Source organism: Botrytis fragariae (genome assembly GCF_013461495.1).
Source record: "Botrytis fragariae strain BVB16 chromosome Unknown tig00000012, whole genome shotgun sequence".
In the NCBI taxonomy this organism is placed as follows: domain Eukaryota; kingdom Fungi; phylum Ascomycota; class Leotiomycetes; order Helotiales; family Sclerotiniaceae; genus Botrytis; species Botrytis fragariae.
Window position 1 is genome coordinate 1,185,091 of NW_023500989.1, and position 24,359 is coordinate 1,209,449.

Consider the following 24,359-nt stretch of genomic DNA (forward strand, 5'->3'; position numbering starts at 1 on the left):
TGGTTGGTGTGAGATTATACTATACGATGCAAATCAGAGGATGATAGTTTCTACGAAAGTTATGTTGGATGCATCAGAATTTTAAGGAAGGTACTGGGTGGTGGAGGAAATCACAGATATGACATGGAAACTGCATTCTAGTATGTCTCACATTGTGGTTAATAAGCTGGCAGAATAGGAAATTGTGAACTATAGACTTCACTTCACTTCACTTCACTTCATCACCCTTTCCTCCAATCAAAAAGTGTATTGACTTTTGAATTTCATGTGCATTGTTGATGTAGTGTCTTTGTGGAATCATTATTAATAATACTGCTGTAAATTGTTCAACTCCTTCAGACTTACTACGGGATATCTCATGTATCAATCCGTACAATCATTCTTATTGTGTTTCTTTTAGTATCATTTCCCAAAACATGAAACTACAGCGATTATCATATTTATCATAAAGAAGGATTTAACTGCGCAAATTCGGAACAGGATATCACAGGATTGACTTGCAGACGACAATTCACTTCTCGATATTCACTCCATTATCAAGCGAGAGTCTTTTGAATAAACAGGCTGGTTCTCGCACAAACCCCTCAATATTCTCTTTAAACTCTTCTGAATCCTCGAGTGGCACAATCCATCAATCAGACGACGACAAGTGCAGTGAATATAAGGTGAACAAACTACTCACCAGTATATCGTCAAATTATACTAATTAGTTTGACAGAAACCCTGGTGGTTTTATGCTGCCAGTCAAAGACAGCGAACTTAGCCTTTTTGAAGAAAACCCGATAGTTTACTAGCGACTGCCTTTCAGTCATGTCGCGCAACAATCCCAGTATCGATCCACAACTGTCCCTTGAACTATCCCTTGAACTATCGACTGTCGAAGGACGAACAACAGAAGTGGAGGATGCCAACGATAATCAGGTTTCGAATACAAATGAGGATTGTAGACAGATAGAAGCGGGAGCGCGTAATTTTAATAACACTGGAGGAGCTTTTGGAAATGCTTTGGGTATCGATTTGATGGATATCTCCGAGTTGATGCGCAACAACGATTCCATTCTTCACACAGATCCTGTTCGTAACTCCGACTCCATTCGCGACAACGATTTCACTATGTCTTCGTCTGACCGCAATAATGTCTCTGAAGATGAGGAAATATCGCAGTCCGAGTATAGTGACGACGAAGATATGGATTTGGAAGAGTCGTTGAAGGTTGCCGAAGATGTGGCGCCATTGCTTCTTCGCTCACCTTCATCACCACCATCGTACTCACCACCTCCAACACCGGTTTTGAAATTCCTGCCAATGTTTACCCTTGGTCCTGGCATTTCATCAGCGTCAGCAATGCCGTTCTTCGATGATCCAACTCGTTACGCAACCAGGATCAACGCTAGAAAAGTTCGCATGCATGATACGCGTCTTACGGCTGCAGAAGAAAAATTAAGACAATTACCAGGGATATGGTGGCGACGAATCTCAAAGATACCATCATCTCTCCGAAAGTGCTGGACTCCATATGATATCTTTGACGAGTATTTGGAGAACACATTGGTGGCTGTAAATGATTACGGTGCGGAGGAGACTGAAGTCGATACAGAAGTTGATGTCAGTAAATGATTGGGATACTGGTACTGTCATAGGAAATCTCGTTCGTACAAAGCATAGATTGGATGGGGGACTTATTTGATTGTTTTTCATCAGCGTTCACATGTATTCGGAGGTCATTTTTGTACTAGTCGGATGGCAGCTTAATAGACCCACTTTAACTCGCTTAATGATTCCATCCCCTTATCTGACGAAGTGCAGTATGATCAAATTACCATCATCATAAAATGGGTGCAATTGCTCTCGAAACTCTATACTGATTGAAGGAACGTATAAGTACATGAAAAAGGAAGCGGTTGAAGAAAATGACTCACTTTTCTAAAGATATTGGTGACGTTAGGAATGCACGAACGTCTTTGTCACCACACTCACATCCTGCAATGAAGCTTGAAAAGGGTGACATGAAAGTCGCGATAATTTCTTCACCTGAAGAATACTTAAAGATGAGGGTTAGGTAGACTAACTTGACCAAGGCATCAAATGCGCGAGAAAATGGCAAATCAAATATCACCATGGTAAGCATGTAAAGCTCTGGATAATTTCCGAAAGTTGTTATAGTAGAGATAATGTGGAATATAATAGGTATTATTCAAGTTAAACAGTCTAGTTCAATCATCTATTGCAGTCAGAAGAAGTGCTTTTAGTTCGTGCCATGCAACATCCTTCCTGAAGGACCGTATGAGGGAATCTTGCTGACAAATTTATGCATCAAAGCGGGGGTATTCATCCTCTGTGAGTTTAAATATATCGCCAATATCAAAATTCCTGATATCGATTATACCACAAGACTTTTTGTACTGCATAGAAACAAAACTGGGTATATCGTCATGGCCAAACACATCGAAATCCTCTACAGCACAATTTCAACCGGATCCAATACTTGGTTGCCCAGATATTATCATATAATGCATCAGCAAGTTATCCACTACGGCTCCCCAACAATGTTTCTGTGTCATTTACGTCATTTTAATGACGAATCACCTCCAACTGACTGAGAATCGGTACGGCAGGAGCATATTCTCCAGATTATAGAAGATCAGAATCTCGAAAAAGCAAGAACCTTCCATCGACGTTGCCGAAAGCTTGACAACTGAAATTTTATGTACAGATCTCGGATCTTCAAGCAGAGCCTTTTAAATCTTCGCCCATATCAACATCATTGCATCTATATCATTAATTACTGTTAAATTTTGGAACATCAATTATTTCGGTACAACGGAGAACTCCTTTTGTTTAAGAGCAACTGAAAAGCGAAAATCTACCAATCTGATTAAATATGACGCGTTATGGTTTCAGTCAACGTCAGCGTGCTCGCAAGGAAGCTCGCACACTGTCCAATCTACACAGCCCAAACGAAGTGCAGTCACCATGGTGGGCTCCTCTCGTGCAGTTGAGACATCTGAAATTCAGCTGGTTTCACCGTTTCCGTTCGAGATGTTCTAATGCAATTTCCAGCAACGAATCGAATGTGCCGAGTGAGTCTGTTGGTGTCGACGAGTCGGGAGGGCAAAATAGAGTTACCGAAGACGATCAAAACCTGCAGTCAATAATTAACAGCAGTCAAAACAATGGACTAGCGTCCGACGACAATAATAACATATTATCTCGCTCTGCATCGCCAGTGAGTCCGACATTAAACGATCTGTTCAAAGTGGAAAACACTACGAATGCGGATGGCATCTTAGCTGGAGAGAATACAGCAAAGTCAAAGAATAATCAAGATGCTCGGCAAAGTTCGGTAAGCACTATATTTGAGTATTTTCAGATTCCTCAATAAGTTGAGCTGGCAGAAGGGTTGGAGGTTTTGGAGCTCCGAATTTACTTTCATGCTTGGAGTGACGTCAAAATCCAAGCGCCCAAATTATCATCCGATTGCTTTCTGAATATTGATTGCGGCTCGGATTGCATGAAATCCAGAGTATTCAACAAAAATCCCGAACTAACTGATAATGTAGAAAGCAATCACGAATCCAGTGAAGCATACAAATACTATGATTCGAGGAGGAGGAAATGTTACAGACAAGACCAGCGGAGCCGATGGAAATCGCTCGACCTCGTTTCCTCTTTTATTAAAAGCTGCATTAGAACGTGTAGTTAGAGATGAAGAGCTTGCGTCCGGTCGGCCCACTAAAAATTGGGTAACTCGTTTCAAAGATTCCCAGAAGGCAATCAATCCTCATCGAAGACGAAAATACGAGACAAAATCTCCTAAAGGTAGCGTTAGAAAGCGTGTCTTGAAAAGGTTAGAATATAAAAACCTTGGGATAGAACTATCGTATGCGGAGGTGAAGAGAGCAGATTGGAAGCCACGGAATCATATGACAGTAGATTCGAGAATCGGTAATACGAGGAAGCCTAAGCCGGGCTGCTCTAACCTACGTTATTGTTTGACGTATGTTAAACAGGTTCAAGATACAGTATCTGACTTTAGAAGTTCGTTGATGCGTGATCATAGGATGTGGATTTCTCGTTGGAGTACAGTACGCGCTGCAGCATTGTGCCTCGGAGTTTGAGTTGCATTTTTGATGATTTGGATGGTCAGTTGTGCATTTACACATAGCGAGTTATGAAATTTTAAACTTAGATGTTAGTTCAATCAATCAGCGAATTATAATTTCCATGTTTCGGTCCATAAACTGTAGTGATCAACAGCTTGATACCATTTGCTAATGTCGTCTACCTCCCTCCAGGCCAATGAACTTTGATGAGAATTGTCCGTACCTGGCATACGGTCAAATCCTTCGAAAATTGTGCTCACGCTTTCAATACATGAAAGCCGTATATACTTCTACAGAGCTGTACAGCGAGCAGCGATATTATATATATTTAGCTCCACCACTTTTCATCCAAAGAGCTTTTATTCTTCCTAGGATCCTCCCAGAGGTTTATGTTTACAGTGATACTCATGATTTAAGAATCTGTCTGCTTAACTTTGAGGTTTAAAAAATATCGTTGGCTTCATAGCACCATCTTCCGGTTGACCAAGCTATTTGAGAAAAAAAGGAATTATCTAAACTCTTCATATTTGATCTATATGTCTCATCATAGTGAGATAGAAGCCGAGTGGGCAGACAAAGAAATTTCAAAACTCAATCAACTAATCGCAAAGGAGGAGAATGAGATGAGAGAAGAAGCGCGTTCGACGCGAGTTTCAAATTCGGTAAGCAAATCAAACATTCCCGCATAATTCAATAATAGGGATCAATATTGATTATTCATTAGATTGACAGGACCCAATCACCGAGAAACTTCCTGATCTCAAAGTCACCATCTTTACCGCACCAAGTACATGTCGCAGAAACCCCAGAATCACCACGAACAACAACTGAATCAAACTCATCTCAAATGCCGGATATTCTTGGACAATGGGGGAGTCTAGAAACGTACAGCAGATTCAACTTTGAAGCTCTTCAGCATGCGCTTAAACAAGCTCTCACTGGCAGTCAAAGAAACGACGACTGCAAATATGCTGATCAAATGGAATCAACAGCGGAAACGGGGACGAAAGATCAAGAGTCTGAGCTAGAAGCTGCTTTTCTGAAAGACTCCGATGAAGAAGATGAAGGTGCCGAAGAGGATGGAGACGAAGACTGGGAGGAATATTTCGATTGCGAAGAGAATTTGATCGACGAGGATTACTTTTTGCACGACAGAGGTCTTCGAGAGGAAATGTCTGAGTACATAAATGACCAGGCAGAGCGAAGTTCAGAGGAAGACGAGCCTCAGTTTGCAGCACATCTATTTAGCAACCCACTACAATCACTTGACGACCAGGAAAACAATCACGATGCTAGTCTGCCCAAGTCAACCAAGCCAAACAAACCATCAGAGAAGCGTTCTTCCCAAAAGCTACAAAAGCTATCCAGAACCTGGGTCACACGCTTCCTGGCCAAAAAAGCCAAGAGCAGACGCCGCCGCATGCCCAGGGGACCTGGTAGATTTATATACCCATCTAGCGACAATGTTCTACTTCTACTCATGAATGGAATCAACACAAATGGGGCAAGACCAACTAGAGGAGATACCGAGCTTTTGAGACATCAGAGACATCGGAAATCAGGTCAATATGTTTCGTTTTCTAGTCCATTGAGACACTGCTGGACTTATATATCATGTGAAAAAGAAGCTAGTGAAGAAGAAGCTTGTTAAGATATTTGATTGGAGTTCTAAGTTTCTTGGTAGCCAGTTGACAAACTAATGAGTATATGGCTACGTTTTAGAATATAAAGAGACCCAGAGAGGGTGCTGACCTGGTCTGGATACAACGAATATCCATTCAAAATACCTGCGTATCCAGTTAAACATAATCCTGCTGAGGCATTTAGATAATACAACAATTTGTTCTCTCATTCATCTAGGAGTGGTTCTGGAAGAGATATGAATATGCATGACTACATTATTTTCGCGCATTTTCTATTAGTAGTAACCATATCTCCAATATTGTCTCATATGTTCGAGTTTCCAACCTTCATGTGAATCTATCAAGCTCGTTGTGTGAGTTTTTTTTTGAGAAGGCTATTATATTGACCATCTTGTTTTGCATCACTAGTATCACTAAGATTTCTTTTAAGACAAGGAAGATCATCTAAAGGTCTCAAAATATGTGTATCCATTGAAGTGAGGATCTTTTTCTGAAATCAAGGTTATCTAGTGAATTCTCGGATACAGCATTCATAATTCTTAGGATTCCTGTGAAAGTCCCTTCCACTCTCCACTGTGTTAATCATCGTTCCTACACAGCATGGTTTGGTAGAGTTTCTTTTAGTTTCTCTAACTTCCAACACAAATATCACATCGAAAATTTTCAGAAAGTCCAAAGAAACGATCTGCAAAGCTTCATAATTTACAAGTCAAGAACCATGGCTATGCCTGATAAGCATAGAGTATCGATCAATCCACAGGGGAAAAAGACCATTGTGAGTTTATGGGGGCAAGATTCCGCTGTTGAATTAGGTCAAGCTAACTTGATGAAGAAAGATAGCATGAACAAAGCAGACGAATCTCTCATCAAATCTACCAAGCAGCCATCACAATCTGCTACATCTAGAAGCGAAGTCGTGGATACAACGAATACCACAGTAGTTGGTACAGTCCAAAGTTCAAGCAGAAATGATATCACAATGAAAAATCACCTCGGAAAGGAAGTAAGAGTGAGTCTCGACTTTGGCTCAATGAGAAATGGACTATCTTCAACTGATGAGGATTCTGAAGAGGAGAATGAATTAGAGACTGTACATTTCAATATGAAGAAATTGAACTTGGGATGATCTGAAGCTCGGGTTAGTGGGAGCTATTTCGACGGGATGCAAATAATATGTTGATTTTCCAATAGTCTCAAATATGATCTAATCTTGTTCTCAAGAGATAAAATATACTTCAAGTAGGTATGAATAGATCTTTCTAATGAAATTGATGTTTCAAATTAGAGCCTCTTATTAATGGTCAAGATATTTTGATAAGTGGCAGAATCCCACTATGCCAATGAATTTATGAGATTTAGAAAAAGACCAAAAAGCGATGATGTATGAGATGAACTATCCTCTGATGACTTATCCTCCTGTTATATTTCATTAAACACTGCCATGAAGGTGAATTCTTTGATTTTTGAGAGGGGAAAATTTGATTAAACCCATGACTAGTGGATTGAGTCTGCTCTGGGTCCATCTTCATTCGATCCCACTGTCGAAAATAACCTCGTTTTGACTTCATCGAAAATCTCTTTCTAATCAACTTTCAAGTTTTCTCAAAAAGCCATGGCAATATATGAGGACATTTGGGGGGAACGGCACTTCTTTGATCTGCCAGAAGCAGACAACGACGATGAATTTCTTAACCTGCAAAAAGAAAGTCCCATTATTCTCACAGAAGACAACATTGAGGAAGATGAGGAGGTTCCCATGATATACAACGAAATTCAGCCCTCTGGCAATGTATGTTTCTCATATGCAAGGGAGGAAAGAGATCAGGAGGCAGAAACCCAGTCGATAATGCCAATTGACCCAGAATTCGACGAGAGTGTCGGGAATATTCAAGGTTCTACAGTACATGGCACCTCCTGTTCTCAATCAATTTATAAGTAGCTAATGGTCTTAAGTAGACATCATTATCCTTAGTTCAAAGTCCTACTATTGATTCTCCTGGTATGTCATCACAATATTACCAAAGCCGTTCCACCTATGCAACAATTCCGCCTTCTTTCGATAAAATCTCCAATACCATGAGACAAACAGCTGTGCTTGAACGATCTTCTGATATTTCATTCTCCTTATTGTCAGATAAAGATAATAGACACAAATACAAGCGCAGAGAAGACTTGTCTTATTCGATGATGACATCAAGACCCTCGAGTCGTCGCAGAGAGAAGAATAATATCGACATAATAATTGAAGAGCACAACAAGAAGCATGCTGGAAAGTTAGGAGTTACACAAGTCATTTCAAAACCACTATCTCCTAAGGTCATTCAGAAAAAGCCAACTAAACAAAAGGGGCATAAACATTCTGGAAGTTTAGAAGGATTCATGGTAGAATGTCAAGCTCAGCACAGTGAATCAAGCTTATCCAATATCTATCAGGAATATCGGATTGATCATGATGAACCAACTCAGTCCTGGATGTTTGAAGAGGAAGATTCTTTCCACCAAGTGGGCCAGGTACAAGAAGTGTCTCAGAATGTAGACTCTATCCAGCACATGGGCCATATGGGACAGATACCTCCAAATTCGGAGTCTTTCCAGCACATGAGGCAGGGAGTGACCAGAGCATTCACGCATGAAGTGCAAAAGTTTAATTTCGATTGTCAATCCCTTCCGTCACCTCAACGCATGGATACCCAACAACCAAATGATTCTTTCCAGCAAATGGGCTATACACATTATGATTGGGGCTCGTATCCCTCCAATTATATATCATTTCTTGATGAAACACACTCGCCGTTATTTCCAGAGAGAAACTTATGGGCACCTCGAGCAACCGCGACTCTATATAATCAGTCGCACTATCAATTTCAGATGCCTACCGTTCAAACACAGGGGTTTGCAACTCAGCAGTACATAACTGTAAGCATACATATAACTCAAGATGAGTGATCCCGCGATAACTAATTTCTTCTAGGTGAGAGATGGAAATTGTGCCGCCGTGTCCCCTTCTGAATCTTTCGGGTCCGAAAGAGGAAGTGGCCAATCTTCTGAGGCATCAACAAGCCCTTCGTTCTCTCCTTGTCAATTACAAACCGCTTACACACATAGGCCAGAAACGATGCAGGAATGGGACAGATAGTCCATATGAAGTGGATGGCAGGTAGTTATCAACATGAAAAGACGAGAGATCTTATAGAGAAGTTCCCAGATCTCAATCCAAAGCCAAATGTTACCCCACCAAATAATTTTCACCTTCTCCAGCAATAAATAGGAGCCTACCGCATGCCAACAAAAGTTTTTATTACAGATATCTGGAAAAAGTACAGGCAGCAGATGAAAGGGACCGGATAGATGGGTTAGTTCCACGGCTTTGCTATTCCTTTCTATGATAACTCGTACCTTTAGTGGTACTCCTACAGTTAGATTGTGTCGCTACTTTCAGTTCTATGATTTGAAATTATACCGAGATTCCTAGTTTGGCATACTCTCGTGGAGGAAGAAACTGCTAGTTTCGGTTTGTTGTTAGATGGAAGAGACTTCGAAATTGAGAGGCAAAATTCCTGATATCTTACTAAATAGCTTTCTCAGCTTTTATGTAGATAGTTCTCTGTAAATAGGGAAGCACATTTGCGAAGACTGCACATAGAATAAGAACAGGCTTCTATGATGAATTGTAGTCCAGATTTGGAGACGCTTTAAACATGATTGTTGCCTGTCGAATGTGTGAAGCATTCTTTGGGATAGATTAGAAAACTTGCAGAATGGTGAACACTGAAGGTTCCCATTGCAGATATGCAGTTTATGCAGGAAACATCAGGTACTTATTGCGAACTCTCTCTGAATCAAGTATATCTCGAATGATCTACCTTTTGATAGAGATGCATAAGCTCTTGTGATCGCAGAATAGCAATTGTTCTTCGTGTGGTGTCACGTTTGTATTCTTCCGTGTCTGGTATCTTCAATTTTCCGAAATCTAGAAAGCTCATGTGACTTAAGGCCCTAAATCTCTAGTACTCTACTTAGTGGCATTAGCTTTCCTTCTTCTTGGCATATTTCTTCTTCTTCTAAATTTATAACAATATTCATCAATGACGACAGTAAATACAACGAATCGATAAAAATAACGATGAATGAAAACGGCAATAACCGAAGGGAAAAATCGACCTCGCCCCTGGTAAGTACAATGGACTTTTGCAATTCCTAATTCTGCGAGTTTCAATACCGACACACAATGTCACTGAATCATCGGCATTCCTAGCGTCGCTGAGAAGCGTAGAGCCTGGATCTCGTGACTCCTGAAGATATTTGAGATGATTACTGACAGCCTGCCTCCCTAGTCCCCACGCCCATCCACGAACCAAGAAGCTGTCGCAGAGAATAGCGGTAGTTCTTTGAATCTAACTGCTGACTCGCAACAGCAAGGTAGTGGTATTACGGACGGTAGAGGTAATTCAGTGAGTGGTAGCCCGACCAGCGGTGTTTCAATGGAGAGAACCATGGCCTGCCGCGGCTACTCTTACCACGAGCATCTTTCTTCTGCTGCTAGACCTTTGCAACAATGCTCGTGTGGCTTCACTCCCCGGCGTATTTCTACGGGTGGTATGGCAATGGGCGGTGTTTCCATGGAGAGAACACAAGGCTGCCGCGGCTACTCTTATCACAGGCGATATACAGATTGCCCTTGTGGTAGGGAATAATTGGGGCTTTGGGTCGATCACTATGATGAAGAAGACGGAGTATCGGTGTTTAGAGAATATCGTGGCCATAGGTGCGTGTGGAAACGCTCACATAGCGAAGAAATTTTAATGTCTTTATTATCGAGTCCATATACTGACTCCCGTTCTTTAGCTACCCCGATCACTTAATTGGCATTCAAGAGCGAACATATGACAATAAAATTTGAGATGGATTAGATGAGTTGGGCTTTTCGGCTTGGGGCGCTTATTTATGGTGCAGGCTACCGGCGTTTTTGATTAACATGTATATAATCCTAAGGCAACTGATAATAATCACACAGCTGCATGTAAACGATTGTTCCTCTCATTTGACCAGGCCGACGGCTTCTGGTCTTCTCGAAGCTGATTTGATGTGAAATGCTGAGTAGGCTCTATTTCAAAGGTAGCAGATTTCAAAGTACAATTCTGACAGAACCATAGGGAATATCGTTAGTCTCTGTTTCCTCAGCAACTCTTTCTGCTTCCTTCCCTTCCTCTACACTTCCGCACCGTATGCAATTTATCGTCTATCTTTCACAAATGCCCCTTCCCGACCATTTTTGTTGTCTGCCAATTTCAATAGCTTCTCTGACAGCGCCTGGGCAGCGTATTCTGATGCTAACTTCCAGAATTTGTCTTCGGACTGCGTCTCTTGATTTCAACTCGGTGAGTATGCTGTTCAATTAGATCCCCCACTGTGCTCCGCTTTCACTAGTTCGGTATCTAACCTCTCTCAACATTGCAGTCGAAGAAATTTGCACGATGCTAGTGGGCTCTACCAGCAATATTTACCACTAGAACAACATCAACGGGCTAGACATAACCTTCTACTGTTTTCGAATGCGTCGATCGAGTCCATACAGCCGCCGACGCCCGACCACTTTCCTCTTCCTGAGGGATCCTCGCGGAATCGGTGCTCATGGTTTTTGTTGGGCTTTTTCGAGACAGCAGATCAGAATATAGACGTGGTTATATTCTAACAAATGCGAGTAATTCATGATGGCCGCTGGTGGGCAAAAAGTAGGACATTACGGCAACAATTGGGCGAGGATTTTACATGGAAGTGGGCTAGCTTTTTCATGTTTCCCGCCAAAATACGGAAGATCTGCTATTTGAGTGAATACAAGTACCATGGGTCCAAACTTTTCGACGAATTGCTTGCATATATCCGCGATGGTTCGAAAAGGTCTGGAAAGAGGGGGCAAGAGTGCACAGTATTGGTGGGAATGATGCATGATCTTGGATACTATGCTCACAGTCCTTAGATTTTGAGCAAATTGTAGCTTTCATGAGTTTTCTTACTCTCCTCTTTTCTGAATAGCTACCATTCTCCTCATCGTCATCTCCTCTTTATCTGCGGTTCATCTAGCTCAGATCGTCAGTATTCCGGTGCAACTCGATATTGGACTTGCCGAAATCTTATTGGAAATAATTTCAAGAACGTCTCGTTTCCAATGAAAGTTCACGGCACATGAGAGGTTTCTACCCGAATCCATCTGTATTGATATTATTAAGTCAATTTTGGGATTTTTATCAAGATTTTTAATTACCAGATTTCTTCTATACGATAAAGGAAATATATCTGGCCATTCATAATAACGGAATCTTTTATACGCAAGCTCGATTATGTACTTACTATGTTACGCTTCATACGCCTTAGAGATAGGACAAAAACGGTCAAACGGTTTCCGATTCCATATCGCTCATATTTAAGAATAAAAATGAGAGCTAATATCTCAAGGTACTTGAAACTTTCTGTTGACAAAATATGAGCCTCGAATATTGGGAGATGATCTTACAATACATTGCTGTTAGGTTCACGTCGCTGCCGCTGGTCGTGACAGCTAATTTGTTACTTACACACATTCAAGACTCGCTAAGATGTCTGCATGTGGTCTGTGCCAAATGTGGGACACTTTCGCGAAGCGAGGCTCCACCTTCCACGACCAATTTTCACATGCTGTCAGGAGATTTAAAAACCTGAAGCCTTACTCGTGGCATTGATCATAAAAGCGTTTGACTTATCATTGTCAAAGAGACTATCAAGGTGAGGGAAACCACCATGATCTGCAAACCTACAGCAGAGTTGTTCACACCAACTGAAGCAGGATCTTAGTAAATGCAGCGCCATATCCACATGGAACCGCAATTTTGACATTTGGAGATAAATGATCCAAAGGAAATCACAAATTGAGTATGAATTCATTCATCTGATCTTCTATCCTAGAGCACGCACGAGTTCCACGACAGATTCGAAGCACATGTTGCTTTCGTCACTTGAATTGCCACCGGGTTGAAAACAACTACGACTACTCAAGAAATCTAGACGCGACTGGGTGGGACTTAGCTCCAAAACATCAAATCGACATCTCATCCTCGAGGAATTGTAAAGATAGTCCTACTGTGGGAGGTATCAAACGTCAATTCTAAATATTGTAGAGGCACAAACTTTTCTGCTAGTCCTTAGCGAGAGAAGATAGGGGCCCGTATCTTGGCATCTTCAAAATTTACAGGCTGCATAATAATGTTCCGAACAGGTATCTGTAGCGCACTAGCAGCCAGCTTAGACGATTAGGTTAAAACTTGGCCTGAACACCAATACTATCAATCATCTCGATCAACTCCGAGAATGAACTCTTCTACCAAAAACTCCAACGCTATATTTTCCTCAGCGTTCAGGAACTATCTTCTGCAAACGCCATCAAGGGTTTCGTCAATCAATAATAATCACAATAAGCATTTATCCGCTTCAAGCATCCAGCATCCAGCATCAATCAATCAATCCATCCATCAAAGCGGCAAAGATCAACAATCCAAATTGAATGTTGCCGAATTTTATATTGCCAACCCGACGTTCGATGCTGTTAAGGTTGAAAGTGTATCAAAAATGAGGTGGCTGGTAAATAACCAGGAGGATTTGATAAGGTTTAGCGAGAAACTTTATATTAGAGTGTTTGCAAATCTACATAACATTTGATACTCGAGAGGTGATTGACTTCGGCTTTGTGAAAACAACATTGGCTCCTGGTGATAGCATCATAACCTTGTTCTTAGTGTTAACTATCCAAGCAAGCCTCTGTGGATTTCATGCAGAAGTCTATCTACACCTCAAAAGTCCCAACAAGTCAAAATGCATGTGAAATCCATATTTCAGATCAATCTACAAATACAAATTACACTATCGAAGGATTGAAATATCATCTTCATTACTAAAAATATTCTATTACAATACCGGCAATTAAATAAGTTGTGATCCTAGAGATCTCTAAGTATAGGTAGCACAAACCTTAAGGACAGTTCCGCCGCCCGTCCCTTCCCAATTCTATCCATCCAGATTGTATTAGTATGCTCATACAGTAGTACCTAGAACGCCGTCATGAATTTTATACAAGAGATGCGCCAGGCCCCTGAGGCATTCTCGTCGATGTCTACCGCCTCAATTCTATCACAGATCCTCAAACAGTCTTCGACCCATGCTCATAGGGTACGATCACTGTCACTTTGATCTCGACTACTCTCTGAAAAATCTCGGCTCTCAAAGACACCGGACCTCTCTACGCCGTCCCAGACCCCCACTTGTTCACATCCAAGCGGGACACGACATTTGCTTCGTTCCGGTGCTAAACACGTCTTCCAAATCACTTCTTTGACCTCTCGGCCTACCTTTTCAAGGGCGTCCACGGCCCACTATCAAATTCATATATGTTAGTTTAGGCCACCAAGAACTTGATAGAGAATATATGCTGGAGATGAAAAGAAATGGAAATCGTGAGGAAATTGTGGGTAGTACATACGATAACATCCAAATGCTCATACTCCTCTATCACCTTCTGATGAACGACCTTCACACATGGTTCTCTTCCTCTCTCGAATCTCCGGAGTAGCTTCCTTCCATCGACCAAATCGTCGGATCCCGACACCCATAATGCGAACGGGGGTACCTGCTCATTATACCAAGCTCTAATTCTCTTAGGCTCCCTCTTTCCTTCGTTTTCCATCATCTCTGCTCCGGGTTGCATCTCGTTCTCAGGTGTGTTTGATGTGCCTAACGCCTTCTTTCCTTTGGCTGTCAACTTCTTCTCGTCGTTGTTATCCGAATTATTCTGAGTATCCCCCCATACCAATCTGTCTTCCTCATCTTCCAGCATACTCTCCTCTTTCGTTGCTAATATACACTTGTGCTTCGCAAAGCCATCTCTCCCTAGCCACCACCTCATACTCTCCGCACTTACATACACGGGAGCGAATTGGAAACAACGATCTCGCGTTCCTTTATCCCATCTAGCATCACTCCATTTGAACAACATGTGGAAAACATGATATCCTAGAGTACCAAAAATCTTTCCTGGTATAATCTTATGGAAGATCATCATGTACGGAAGAAAAGCATGAATACCAAAGATGATGCGAAAGAACGAAGGAGAGATCTTGCGCACGAATTTGAAATAACCCTTGTCGATAAGCGGTCCCGCATATGCGGCTGGAGCCAATGCACAAAACACGCTGATTTTTTCACCCAGTTCAGGCCGTTGCTCTTTCGCGAGCGCAACAAATGTTTGAGTCGTGCCTTGAGAGTGACCAATGAGGGCTAGTTTGGGGAAGCCAGTTTCGGATAGAACGCGAGAGGTAAGTGCTGGCAAATCTAGAACACCCATCTGCCGAATGTTCCAAGCCCACATGCGTGGATCAGCATAGTCAAGAAGTTTATGTTCTGGCTTGAATCCGCATCGATTATTGCCGAGCCAAACGTCATAGCCTTGTTTGCATAGATAGAATGCTAAAGAATGGTCATCATTAGTACAATAAGCACCAGATGATTGCAAGAGACCGTGAATCATTAGGACGGGATACTTTGATTGGCGATTATAGTCTGAAGAAAGTGGTCGACTTGGTCCTTGATCAGTGAACAATTCTGGTCCCCGCGCCGCTCGTTGCTCCGTCGTCATGGGCGTATATTCGCTTGGGTCGTATACGTGCCAAAGAAGAATGATAAATCCATCTTCTGTTTGAACCTTTATTTCTTCGACGTCTAGACCTACTCTTCGCGCATAATATCCCACATCGCAAACCAGCGGATCTTTACCTCCCTCTGTTGGTACAAAATCCCCTTGCCCCGCATCACCTTCAATATCATCCACCTTTTCCTTGGACAATTTTTGGCGATTCATCTTCTTCCAGCGATTTTCTTCTTCTTTCCTAGTCCTCCTTCGTATTTTCTCTTCCTCGTAGAATACCCGTCCTCGGTCTGGATCCCTGAATGTAGCCTTGTACCATAAATAAGTAAAAATAGTCGGCACAGTCATAACTCCCGCTCCCATTACAATAGCTCCCAGAACTGCACAGGTAATGAAAAAACTGGTAGTCCTGAATGTCCAACATTGTAGATTTCTTGTAATTGACGACGGGCCGTATAGTGGCAGAGGTGGGAATAAAGGATGCGTTTGCGAGGGCGGCATGGTTTTTCCGAGTGAGCCTTGGCCTGATGTTTGCCCACCATTCCCTCCAACGTCATGTGAATCTTTCCTTTTCTCGCCCGCTGCCAGTCGATTCTCTTCGCTTACGATCTCTTCCGCCCCTTCGACTTCACTAATCATGTTACCACCAACACCCCTTGCCTGTCTTCTGAGTCCATTCAGTCTCTCTGATTCCTGCAACGGTGGCCCGGGCAAGCGACCTCCATCCTCCATAACAACCACTGTATCCCTTGCCGTCACATAGTCCGCTCTCATCGCTGTTCCAGCCCCATCATCATCATTCTCGGGGTCGATATGCGAGAGCTTTGCGGCTTGGCCGGCATAGGTGGATTCGGGTTCAGGCTCGTTGCTCATGGCGGAATATCGCACGTACTCGAATTTCTTCGAATTGAACCTCGAAGTCATTCAAATTGTTCGCTCGAGTGGAGCTTTCAAAATCATGGAAATCGACGATCCTTATATCCCCTGTCCCCGTCTCTCGTAATCTACAAACACCAACTTGAACAATTCAAAACTTACCAATGGAAACCAAGAAATGCGAACATTACCTTGCAAAAAAATATGAGAGAAAGGAACAGGGTATAGTAAATCGAAACAGAGAATAGCCTCGCAAACGAAAAGAGAGAGATGTGCGTGAAACAAAAGTAGGAAATGCGATACCGTTACCTTTACAATTATAAAACGATGCGAAATTCATGTTTCTGAACCAACTGTGTCAATTCAATGGACCGTGCCTGACCGATATGTGCATATGAGTGGCTTGAGAGTGGATAATGAAAGTCTTGTGGCGTTTGGCGTTTTGACATGTGAGATAAAGCTTATTACTTGGCTGACATAAATTTGACAGGGGGTCAGTGTTCTCAGTGTTCTCTCTTCGCATCAGGTGATGTTTGGAAATGATAATGGAAATCAGACCTCAAAAGTATGGGGGAGTTAGCTGAAGTGGTTGAGTTTCACAGCAAATAATCTGAGCACGTAGAACAGAACGGAGAGGATTTCATGACCAGGAAAGACTTTGAGTCTGATTTCAGTTCGAACTTTACGGTTGAGGTTGTATATTTGGCTGTCCTATATTGATTATATATTATCTTCCTCTCTTAAATATATACGCTTTTTTATATCCTTATACATCATTAATATAGATTTTCTTCATCTTCCATGCTTCCATCTTGGAACAATCCTTGTACAGATTCCTTTCCCTTTGACTTCACTCTGATTGTACCATTAAGTTGTTCTTCGTCAGTGCCATTATAATAACCATCTTCAGCATTCTCATCCCAGTCACCCATATCTTTGGCCTTTCCTTTGCCTTTGAGATCTGCCCTCCCCTTTCCCTTTCCTTTCCTCGAACTTCTCGAGCTACTCGATGAGCTAGGTCTTGGCGCGACTTTGTCTTTATCTTTATTACCCTCGAATTGGCCTCTAACTCTCGCATAATGCTCCAACTCTCCAGCACTAACACTGGGAACCAATTCCCTTCCTGCAGCTTCAAAATCCTCTTCTTGTACAACTACGCGAAGATCATCTTCCTTTGCATAGTGGTCAAACCAATATGCGGTTGAAACCTTTCCTTTACCCTCGCTTCCGCGTTCGGAGTTAAGTTTGGCGAGGTGTGAATCCACGTAGGATGCTTGGCGAGTTACAGCTTTAAGCATAGCATCTGAACAAAGTGCATAAAAATCGGCACCTGTATATGTAAAAGGAAGCCCAGAAGCAACACGAGCAAGAGATAAAGTAGGAGAAAGTGTGAACCTATCTGAGTTAGTAAATTTCAAGATGAGGAAATGTCAGATGACTTACTTTCTCGTTAAAGCTTCTAGAATAGTTTCTTGCTTCTCGTGGGTATCACTTACTCCCAGATACAACATCTTGTCAAATCTTCCTGGTCTCAGCAAGGCTGCATCCAGAAGATCTGGTCGATTTGTTGCACCAATAACAAAAACACCTCCACCACCGTCGTCTCCATCAGACATGCCATCCAGCTCGGCCAGTAATTGTGATACAATGCGGTCCATCACTCCACCACTGTCTCCTTGGTTACCTCTCTTAGGTGCCACGGAATCAAGCTCGTCGAAGAAAACAACACAGGGTCTTGCATCACGGGCACGCTGGAAAACTCGCCGAACATTGGCCTCGGATTCACCAATGTACATGTTCAGTAATTCTGGCCCCTTAACACTGAAGAAATTGAGACTGAATTCCGTGGCAATGGCCTTTGCCAGTAAAGTCTTTCCGGTTCCAGGAGGACCATAGAACAAAATGCCAGATCGTTTCTTCATGCCTTTTGCGAATAGTTCAGGTCGTTCAAGAGGCAATTGGATAGTTTCCATTACTGCTTCCTTGACATTTGACAGTCCACCAACATCATCCCAACCGACGTTCGGAATCTTGGGTGCACCAATCGCATCAGCAAAATTTTTCCTTGCAAAATCTACTGCAACATCAAAATCGACTTTGGTTAGGCAGCGACCTGCTGGCCCTGCAGAAAGTAAGATATCGCGAACCGTAACAATATTGTCAGGGGTGGTAGATGCAGCTGCGAGTGCTTCTATGCGAGAGTTACGCGCCACGAGAGCTCGATCCACAACATCATGTAAGTCGCCAGCCACAAGTGCAGCAGTCTTTACGGCAACGGAGCTGAAATCTACATCCGGCGCTAGAGAAATCGCTTGGTCTTCAATAATAGCACGAAGTATTCCCTCCCGCTCCCACTCATCAGGAGCAGTCATTTCGAGTTCGTGGGTGAATAAACCTCGGATACCGTCTGGAATTTTGTCCACCTCGGTTGTAGTTGCAATAACAACTCTCGTTCCACTTTGAATGTCTTTCAATGTAGTGACCATTCTATCAGCAGTAAGACATTCGATGTGACGTATGAGGAGTGCGCAGAATGCGGGACCACAATTCATAGCTCTTTCAGCGCGTGCCTCAAGAAATCCGGCAGTTTTGACATCACTTCCACCCCCACTTTCATTGATTACATCTTTAGCATCGAGCTTAAACGTATGTAAGCCAATATCTGCGCAAGCATTAGCTGCTAAAGTTGCCTTCCCAATGCTACGTTGCGTAGAGACAAGAAGAATTGCAAGCGGTGGTAAGTTTAGGTGTATAGCTCTAGGGCTTGTAGCTGCGGCGATTAATTCTCTCAAACGCCGTTGTAAAGTTGTGACATGTGGTTTTTTGATCTCCGGTATTGCGCTGGGTTCGAGATCAGTCTTGGAAAGTGACTTCAGCCCGAGGTAATATTCCCAAGAATTCTCCATAGTTGCAGGTAATCGACTATTCTCACTGCCTGATTGCATCATACGTGTGTTTGATGCGTCAATTGAGGCAACGCCACCCCAGATATCGTCTTCATCATTAGTCTCCGAGCTGTCTTTCGTCAAACCGACATAGCTTATTCTGTACCAAGCCGCAGCAGTGGTTTTGGCCGATTTAGTGGGTTCTGCCTCAGCCAATGATGCATGCGAAAACATTTCATCGATTTCAAGGTCTTCACCAGTGGACGATTGTAAAGTTCGACCAAGACCTTGATCAATTGGAACAGCAATAAGATCACCCTTCCTTACGATTCTCCTCTTTTGAGAAAAATACTTTTTCAGCCCAGCAAATAGAGCATTTTGCAAAGTACGCTCATTCGAAGCAGGTGTTGAAATCTTCATGAGAGTTAATTCTTTTGCTGTGGGGGGATTTGAAAAGCTATTGATCTTAGCTAAAGGCGTCTTCAATGTTTGTGGCGCTCGTTTCAGAGGTGCAATGCGACAGTATGATGTATTTTCCAAGTTTGCAAGAAGCAGAGGCGACATATAAGCCAATGGGCTAGCTGGTTTTTGGACTTGTGATTCAAAGAAAGACAATCTTCGACCCTCCTGTTTGCTACGTGGTATTTTGGTCATGGGCCGATGTGAATAGCTTTCGGGTAGACCAAAAACCTTGACAGGTCGCCAGGTCTTCTCTTCCTCTACATCTCCAAAGCTCCCCAGTCCCCAAAGCCCAACGCCATTGGCAGGTGGTTCTGCAGCTGCTTCTAACCGCACCCAGTCTCCTGAGAAACATCCGATTTTAGTTAGAGAATTGATATCAACGAATATTCTTGCCTCCTCGTCATCATCAATATTAGGCTTTGGGTGCAGCATTTCGTCAGAAAGCGGTCTTGCTAGTCCTTGCGTTTTGAACAACCTTCCACTTTGTCCACCTGCACGAGTAGTAGCCGTAAAAGAAGAGAATACGGAGCCCGGGGTAGCAATACCGTTTGTCCTTCGTCCACCTGGAATAATTGTTTGTGGAGATCCAGGTTGTATTGTCGAGATTCCGCTGGCGTTATGGGATGGTAATGCGGGTACTTGGAGCGAGATCATATCCTCCATGGAGTCATCCGAAAGACTGTCATTGTCGGCACTACTTTCTATCTCGGTGTCTGTTTCTGTGACATAATCAGATTCCCCTTCAAAAGCAGTATCGGTCTTGTATCTGTCCTCCGCAGCGGAATAGAATTGGTCATTACTTGTATCCTCATCTTCTTCCGTCACTTGGTTTAATCCTCCATTTAATGGGATAGCTGTATGTTTCGGTAGACTTTTCGCATGGTGTCCAGTCTGAGTGACGATGATCCTAGTTTTTGGCGACAGCAGTCCTTGTCCTACAGGCTCGCTAAGAGTGACTTTTGCTGGAGGGGGAGGAACGTGGGTGATTGGATGAGGTTGCAAAGGTAATTGAACATAATCTCCCGTATGCACAACTCTCAGCGATCTTAAAGCTTCTCGAATTGCCTTGGTCAGTTTATCCTCGGGCCTTGATCCATTTCTCGGTGACTTTGTATGCCCATTCGTCTGTGGATGTTCTCCGTGAAATGTCCCTTCCCCATTTTCTAATCTCTTCGCAGATTCCCCCTCGATCGTAACAAACACTGTTTCTAACGGTAAAGGTACTATATCCAGGACGCGTATCTCAATGCCACTTCGACTGTTGCTCGATAACTTGGAAGGCGCGATCCTCTGCAGGGTTTCCGCGAATGCTTGTAGAGTCGGGTTGTCGGGTGAGAATTGCACAGTGGAAGTTGCCAAATTGTTCGAGGACCGAACAGGAACAACAGTCCATGTTGAATCTTCGACTGCTGTTGAGGGGCCACAAGGAGAGATCGCAATGTAATGAACTGTATCATCAGGTACACCGCTCTGTCCTAGACACAGATCTTTTGCCAAATCCCCAGATATGACTCCGATGTCCCCTTTCACATGCTCATCCAGAATCAATCTCGCAGAGATGGCCGGTTTATTTTGATGTCTTCTCTTCCGTTTCTTATTTTTCAATGGGAGCCCCATTGTACTGTTCGAAGAGCTTGTTGCGATTGACATCCTAAATCAATTATTTCGTGAATTCGTAAATGTTGCGGTATGGGGTAGTTAGCTTTGGCTAGACAGCTACTTTAATTAGTTGTCGTATTTGACAGCTGGCTCTCTCCCTTCTTTCGGCGATCTCTATTTTGCTTAACAATATACTTTGAATCGAATAATTAAATAAAATTAAAATCTACAATAGTCCTCAGAGCTCTTGTTCACTTAGAAAGCAATCTATACCGATCAATTCTGGGGCCGAGGCTTTTGGGCAAGAGTCACGCTAACGCCGAATTAAGTTAGCTCACTCATTCTCGGAACGGAATATATCAACTGATGCTCGAACAACCTTGCATGGGTGTCTACCTCTACATAGGAGAAAAAAGAGACCAAAATCAATTACCCCAATAAATTCTATGATAAATCAACCGATAATAAAGTTATAAAAGTTAATAACATTGAATGAATCCTTGAATAACCTTCAATTATAATATCATTTAAACATTTACCTCCTGGCATTGAAATGGGACAATTGGATTGTTGAAGGGCTTTGCCAGTGGTCAATTCCGGCCTGTTTTTTCTTCTGTATAGAGTCTACCTAGTAGGTACACACACTATCATCACTCGAGTCTGAGGTGCATGTTCTGCTGTCTCTGTCACTTTGATTTTTGAGAAGATCCATATGCCAATGAAAGCTTTGCCAAATGCCCTTTTGAATGGCGAAAGCCGCTCTTCCTGTACAATAAAACAATTCATATTCCTATTCCTGCATCAGTACTTACTTTTGCGGCGAGCGTCACAACGGTTTTCCACACCTAAGTATATATTTGTCCTCGATTTGCGTTTGAAAGAAGGAATGGCATCGTCATAATCTCGGCTACTTCTCCTAATAACTCGATATGATCCGGACGTTTGCCTTGAACCGAAAGATTAGTCTTTCCCCTGAACTTGTTCAAAAGTATTGGCCTTTGTGATACATCTCTTGCTCAAAGCACTGAGCAGAAGCTAGGCTTCAAATCTTTTCAAAAACGTCCCTTTGCACTTTTTTCATAACCCTGAATCAGCGCTCGTAGACATTTGGGCAAATTTCGAATTAGCGACAAATGGGCGTGATCAGGAACATGTTTACTGGCGCCGTAACCTATTCAGTTAAGGCGTTAATTTATTGAAGGTTTCTCTCTTTATATATTAAGTATCATCATAAACCTGGAACAATGCTCTGTTATTCACATTCAAATTCCGACATTTCGAAATCACATCACTTCAATCTCTCTTGGGTAACCTTTTCATACACAGAACTAAATATCTGATGCAGTCCTGCAGCTGTGGTAAGGAAGATGGAGAAGAGCAGAGCAGAGAAGTTGTAACAGCAATCCTTCATTGGATTTTCGATTTGTTTTCATTTTCACACTTTTCGTCAAACTATCTTCTCTAGCTAATATAGATGTCGCCTGCCGTAGCCCAGCTCAGCTGCAAGCTATCTATCTTGCATACATAGGTATCCCCACTATTGGATATATGAAGAAAATTATAGAATGAAAATGGTATCTGCTCGCATCTCACATGTATGACCAGTACTCAAGTACCATAATCCTTCTCCCCGACTTTTCGCTTCTTGTTTGCAACTTCAATAGTGCCCTTTCCTTTCTTCTCCAAAATAACCTTCATAATCTCCTCCAACTTATCTACCGCCTCATTCCCGATCTGATAATGCACTACCAATCGGCCAGCATGAAGTTTTAAGCCTTTCTCCTTTCCCAATTCTCTAAATTCGTCCGCCGAAATACCTGCATCTGCCAAGTCCAGCCACACCATGTTAGTTTCGGTTGGTTGCTGCAACTTTCCACCTAAGCCTTCCCACAAAGCCGCGATTCTTTTGGCTGTCTTATGACTTTCGCGCAAAAGACCCCCTTCTCCATTTGGGCCCTTTCCAAAAGTTTCATCGACCGCAACTCTCGCAGCCGCAGTCAAAACACCAGCTTGACGGAGTCCTCCTCCAATACTTTTCCGAACCCATCTAGCATGCTTGATGAAATCTTTCTTGCCCACTAACATACTTCCGACTGGTGCGCCTAATCCCTTACTAAAACATAAACTAACACTATCACATTCCTTTGTGAAATCTGTCAGTGATCCTGCTCCAGCAACAACAGCTTCCCAAATTCTAGCTCCGTCCATATGTAATTTGATGCCATGCTTCCTCGCAAATCCTGAGATCGCCCTGACCTCCTCGAGTGGCATGATCGTGCCAGCCAATGTATTTTCCAAACTTATAACCCTTGTCGGACATGTGTGAATGTCGTCACTGATAGTGACAGATTTCTCTATGTCCTTCAGAGTCAAGTAAACGCCATTGCTAGGCACTACTCCCTTCACAAGAGCCCCGCACAAAGATGCAGTACCGCCAGCTTCCCACTCAAGAATATGGGCTCGATGATCGCAGAGTACAGAGTAGGGAGGTTGAACAAGGTGAGAACGGAGAGCAATTTGGTTGCCCATGGTACCGGAGAGAACGAAAATGGCAGACTCATGCTCAGTAATCTCTGCAAGATAAGATTCAAGCGAATTGGTTGTTGGGTCTTCAGCGAAGACATCATCAAATAGGGTAGTATTTTGGATAGCTGTAAGCATGGATTTGGTTGGAGTAGTCATCACATCGCCTGCAAAAAATGTCAGTAAAATTTCGAGCAGAGTGAGTGAAGCTCTTACTGCGAAAATCAAATGCTGCCTGTCCTGGACCGGACCAAGCATTGATTTCATGATGAGGCTCTGGAGTTGGAGGTAAATCAGTCGTCCCACCCAAACCTTTCAGGTCATTCGTTCCCAATTCCTTTTCTCTGGTTGCCATACTGGAGAAGGCGATTCTAGATCGAGTGCGATAAATTGGCGGGGGGTGAGGAAAGGGGCTTATGAGGGGTCGTATGTTGTCTTTGATAGATCTTAGCAACTGATGTTCTCAAAATAGATTGTAAGACTTGCTTATTGAAGAACAATTTATAGGCCGCGAGGTCCTACAGTACCTCAAAACTTTCCCGGGTGAATGCATCTCTTGATTGAGCGGGGTTCCTCTGAACTAGACCCTTCAATTCACTTA

The 24,359-nt window shown here is 42.7% G+C and overlaps 7 protein-coding genes across 7 annotated transcripts; 4 read left to right on the forward strand and 3 right to left on the reverse strand.

The window, feature by feature from the left end:
* Positions 1 to 810: 810 nt before the first annotated feature.
* On the forward strand, positions 811 to 1,617 carry Bfra_002593 (uncharacterized protein; the record flags this gene model as incomplete). Its single annotated transcript, XM_037333009.1, has 1 exon — positions 811 to 1,617. One exon carries the CDS (start codon positions 811 to 813, stop codon positions 1,615 to 1,617), a length of 807 nt encoding a protein of 268 aa, XP_037195137.1.
* A 1,264-nt stretch (positions 1,618 to 2,881) lies between these two features.
* Positions 2,882 to 5,754, forward strand: Bfra_002594 (uncharacterized protein; the record flags this gene model as incomplete). The annotated part of the gene is made up of 5 exons (XM_037333010.1): positions 2,882 to 2,976; positions 3,061 to 3,343; positions 3,561 to 3,997; positions 4,654 to 4,765; positions 4,828 to 5,754. The coding sequence occupies 5 exons, from the start codon at positions 2,882 to 2,884 to the stop codon at positions 5,752 to 5,754; spliced, it is 1,854 nt and encodes a 617-aa protein (XP_037195138.1).
* A 710-nt stretch (positions 5,755 to 6,464) lies between these two features.
* On the forward strand, positions 6,465 to 8,882 carry Bfra_002595 (uncharacterized protein; the record flags this gene model as incomplete). The annotated part of the gene is made up of 4 exons (XM_037333011.1): positions 6,465 to 6,836; positions 7,344 to 7,646; positions 7,703 to 8,662; positions 8,718 to 8,882. 4 exons carry the CDS (start codon positions 6,465 to 6,467, stop codon positions 8,880 to 8,882), a joined length of 1,800 nt encoding a protein of 599 aa, XP_037195139.1.
* Positions 8,883 to 9,869: 987 nt separating this feature from the next.
* On the forward strand, positions 9,870 to 10,440 carry Bfra_002596 (uncharacterized protein; the record flags this gene model as incomplete). Its single annotated transcript, XM_037333012.1, has 2 exons — positions 9,870 to 9,917; positions 10,081 to 10,440. 2 exons carry the CDS (start codon positions 9,870 to 9,872, stop codon positions 10,438 to 10,440), a joined length of 408 nt encoding a protein of 135 aa, XP_037195140.1.
* Positions 10,441 to 13,935: 3,495 nt separating this feature from the next.
* Positions 13,936 to 16,337, reverse strand: Bfra_002597 (putative sterol esterase protein; the record flags this gene model as incomplete). Its single annotated transcript, XM_037333013.1, has 2 exons — positions 13,936 to 14,145; positions 14,253 to 16,337. The coding sequence occupies 2 exons, from the start codon at positions 16,335 to 16,337 to the stop codon at positions 13,936 to 13,938; spliced, it is 2,295 nt and encodes a 764-aa protein (XP_037195141.1).
* Positions 16,338 to 17,065: 728 nt separating this feature from the next.
* On the reverse strand, positions 17,066 to 21,286 carry Bfra_002598 (putative peroxisomal biogenesis factor 6 protein; the record flags this gene model as incomplete). The annotated part of the gene is made up of 2 exons (XM_037333014.1): positions 17,066 to 17,684; positions 17,733 to 21,286. The coding sequence occupies 2 exons, from the start codon at positions 21,284 to 21,286 to the stop codon at positions 17,066 to 17,068; spliced, it is 4,173 nt and encodes a 1,390-aa protein (XP_037195142.1).
* Positions 21,287 to 22,843: 1,557 nt separating this feature from the next.
* Positions 22,844 to 24,113, reverse strand: Bfra_002599 (putative threonine aldolase protein; the record flags this gene model as incomplete). Its single annotated transcript, XM_037333015.1, has 2 exons — positions 22,844 to 23,925; positions 23,975 to 24,113. The coding sequence occupies 2 exons, from the start codon at positions 24,111 to 24,113 to the stop codon at positions 22,844 to 22,846; spliced, it is 1,221 nt and encodes a 406-aa protein (XP_037195143.1).
* Positions 24,114 to 24,359: the final 246 nt, after the last annotated feature.